The sequence below is a fragment of the Austrofundulus limnaeus genome, unplaced genomic scaffold, assembly GCF_001266775.1.
Source record: "Austrofundulus limnaeus strain Quisiro unplaced genomic scaffold, Austrofundulus_limnaeus-1.0 Scaffold2462, whole genome shotgun sequence".
Taxonomy (NCBI): domain Eukaryota; kingdom Metazoa; phylum Chordata; class Actinopteri; order Cyprinodontiformes; family Rivulidae; genus Austrofundulus; species Austrofundulus limnaeus.
In genome coordinates this window covers 5108-8085 of record NW_013954864.1, presented here as the reverse complement: position 1 = coordinate 8085, position 2978 = coordinate 5108, and the positions used below count along the sequence as shown (strand labels likewise).

The following is a 2978-nucleotide window of genomic DNA, read 5'->3' as shown; positions in this document are numbered from 1 at the left end:
GACTCACATGTCTTACTGCTCATGTCTGATCAGTTAATCTGTGATCCACCCAGTGGGTCCAGTAAACAAACTGTGAACGTGCATTAATCCCAGATTATTTACAGCTGGTTTTAATGAACCACCCTAACTGAGCGTGGCTTGGTGTTAGATCAACAGATTACAGCTGTTTACAAGTTGAAGGCTAGTTCAAGATCAGCTTACAGCTCAGATCCTGGATTTACAAATCTGACTTTTGTGCAGTAGGCCTCTGGTGTTCTCATAAACTGGTTCTGTTGAATCTGGTTCTGATAAACCTGGATCTGATAAATATGGTTTTGTTAAACCTGGGTCTTTTAAACCTGGATCTGATTAATCTGGTTCTTTTAAACCTGGTTCTGATAAACCTGGTTGTAATAAACCTGGTTTTGTTAAAGTTGGTTTTGATAAACCTGGTTCGATAAAATCTGGTTCTGATAAAACTGGTTGTAATAAACCTGGTTTTGTTAAACCTGGTTCTGATAAACCTGGTTCTGATAAACCTGGAACTGATAAACCTGGTTCTGATAAACCTGGTTGTAATAAACCTGGTTTTGTTAAACCTGGTTCTGATAAACCTGGAACTGATAAATCTGGTTCTGTTAAACTTGGTTCTGATAAACCTGGTTGTAAAAAACCTGGTTTTGTTAAACCTAGAACTGATAAACCTGGTTCTGATAAACATGGTTGTAATAAACCTGGTTTTGTTAAACCTAGTTCTGGTAAACCTGGACCTGTTAAACCTGGATCTTATAAACCTAGATTTGATAAACCTGGTTGTAATAAATCTGGATCTGTTAAATCTGGTTTTGTTAAACCTTGTTCTGATAAACCTGGAACTGATAAACCTGGTTCTGATAAACCTGGTTGTAATAAACCTGGTTTTGTTAAAGTTGGTTCTGATAAACCTGGATCTGATTAACCTAGATCTGATAAACCTGGTTGTAATAAGCCTGGTTTTGTTAAACCTAGTTCTGGTAAACCTGGACCTGTTAAACCTTGTTCTGATAAACCTGGTTGTAATAAACCTGATTTTGTTAATCCTGGTTCTGATAAACGTAGATCTGATAAACCTGGTTGTAATAAACCCGGTTCTGATAAACCTAGATCTGATAAACCTGGTTTTGTTAAACCTGGTTCTGATAAACCTAGATCTGATAAACCTGGTTGTAATAAATCTGGTTCTGATAAACCTGGTTCTGATAAACCTGGTTGTAATAAACCTGGTTTTGTTAAACTTAGTTCTGGTAAACCTGGACCTGTTAAATCTGTTTTAGTTAAACCTGGTTCTGTTAAACCTGGTTCTGTTAAACCTGGTTCTGATAAACCTAGATCTGATAAACCTGGTTCTGATAGGCCTGGTTCTGTTAAACCTGGTTCTGTTAAACCTGGTTCTGATAAGCCTGGTTCTGATAAGCCTGGTTCTGATAAACCTGGTTCTGATGTAGATCAAAGATCGAAGCTTTCTGCAGGACATGCAGAATATTTCTCCCCTGTTGAAACGAGCAGCACTGATCTGTCTTTTCTATCTGTCCCTCAGGTGGACTGTCCAAACTTTGTCCACGTGCTTCAGCTTCTAAACTCCTCCCACCTCTACGCCTGTGGCAGCTACGCCTTCAACCCCCAGCAGGTGTTCATCGTAAGTCCTCAGAGTCTGAGGTCCATCAGGACGTGTGTCTAATGTTTGTCCTCTGAAGCTTCTGTTTGTCTCTTCAGGACACAGAGAGTCTCTCAGTTGTCCATCAGGATGGAGCTAAAGGTCGTTGTCCCTTCAGTCCCATGGACAGGAGCTCTGCGCTCACCATTGGTCAGTCTGAAGTCAAAGGTTTTTGTGTTCCAGGGTTTTTCAGCTCCTGATCCAGAATCTGGTCCTGAGCTTGTTGGACCTTGGAGGACCTGAACGTGACGTTAAAAGTAAAAATGTCCTCTGTCTCTTGGTCTGCAGACGGGGAGCTTTTCACCGCCACCAGCACCACCTTCAGAGGAACTGAGCCACAGATTTCTCGATACTTCAGTAACAATGGCCGCCCAGACGTCAACCTGGACACCACCGTCCACCTACTGAACGGTAGGTGGAGACGCTGTGAGACACGTCTCTGTGAGACACGTCTCTGTCTCTGGACAGGTTTTTAACAGAATGGGCAGAACAACAAGATCATGTGGTGAAGCTGAGAGAAAAACAAGGAACAGGAAACCTCAGCAGAAATGTTGGTTTGAACATTTGACCAAAGAAACTTGAGATTTCTGCAGAAACATCAAATATCAATAAATCAGCTGCAGCATCTCTGTCTCTAAAGACAACAGGAAGTCTGTTAACCTGGTTCTGATAATCCTGTTAACCTGGTTCTGGTAATCCTGTTAACCTGGTTCTGGTAATCCTGTTAACCTGGTTCTGGTAATCCTGTTAACCTGGTTCTGGTAATTCTGTTAACCTGGTTCTGGTAATCCTGTTAACCTGGTTCTGGTAATTCTGTTAACCTGGTTCTGGTAATTCTGTTAACCTGGTTCTGATAATTCTGTTAACCTGGTTCTGATAATCCTGTTAACCTGGTTCTGATAAACCTGTTAACCTGATTCTGATAATCCTGTTAACCTGGTTCTGATAATCCTGTTAACCTGGTTCTGGTAATCCTGTTAACCTGGTTCTGGTAATTCTGTTAACCTGGTTCTGGTAATTCTGTTAACCTGGTTCTGATAAACCTGGTTCTGATAAACCTGTTAAACTGGTTCTGTTAAACCTGGTTCTGATAAACCTGTTAACCTGGTTCTGATAATCCTGTTAACCTGGTTCTGATAAACCTGTTAACCTGGTTCTGTTAAACCTGGTTCTGATAAACCTGTTAACCTGGTTCTGATAATCCTGTTAAACCTGGTTCTGATAAACCTGTTAACCTGGTTCTGTTAAACCTGGTTCTGATAAACCTGTTAAACTGGTTCTGATAATCCTGTTAACCTGGTTCTGA

General features: G+C 41.0%; 2 protein-coding genes across 2 annotated transcripts; one reads left to right on the top strand and one right to left on the bottom strand.

Annotated features, from left to right (window-relative positions):
• Window positions 1–348: 348 nt before the first annotated feature.
• LOC106511030 (splicing factor, arginine/serine-rich 15-like) lies at window positions 349–1492 on the bottom strand. Its single transcript, XM_013999766.1, has 3 exons — window positions 1486–1492; window positions 1314–1448; window positions 349–689 (listed from the first exon to the last, which is right to left on the bottom strand). The coding sequence occupies exons 1-3, from the start codon at window positions 1490–1492 to the stop codon at window positions 349–351; spliced, it is 483 nt and encodes a 160-aa protein (XP_013855220.1).
• LOC106511029 (semaphorin-4F) lies at window positions 1491–2148 on the top strand. Its single transcript, XM_013999764.1, has 5 exons — window positions 1491–1523; window positions 1556–1654; window positions 1732–1822; window positions 1961–2083; window positions 2141–2148. Exons 1-5 carry the CDS (start codon window positions 1491–1493, stop codon window positions 2146–2148), a joined length of 354 nt encoding a protein of 117 aa, XP_013855218.1.
• The last annotated feature ends 830 nt before the right edge of the window (window positions 2149–2978 follow it).

What these genes read in the sequence shown, in the direction of transcription:
- LOC106511029 (XM_013999764.1), top strand. Translation starts at nt 1,491, where the DNA reads ATGCAGAATATTTCTCCCCTGTTGAAACGAGCA. An exon ending in CTCCCCTGTTGAAACGAGCA is followed by an intron (nt 1,524 to 1,555) that starts GCACTGATCTGT and finishes TCTGTCCCTCAG; the next exon opens with GTGGACTGTCCAAACTTTGT. An exon ending in GAGCTCTGCGCTCACCATTG is followed by an intron (nt 1,823 to 1,960) that starts GTCAGTCTGAAG and finishes CTTGGTCTGCAG; the next exon opens with ACGGGGAGCTTTTCACCGCC.
- LOC106511030 (XM_013999766.1), bottom strand. An exon ending in ACCAGGTTTAACAGAACCAG is followed by an intron (nt 690 to 1,313) that starts GTTTAACAGAAC and finishes CATGTTTATCAG; the next exon opens with AACCAGGTTTATCAGTTCTA.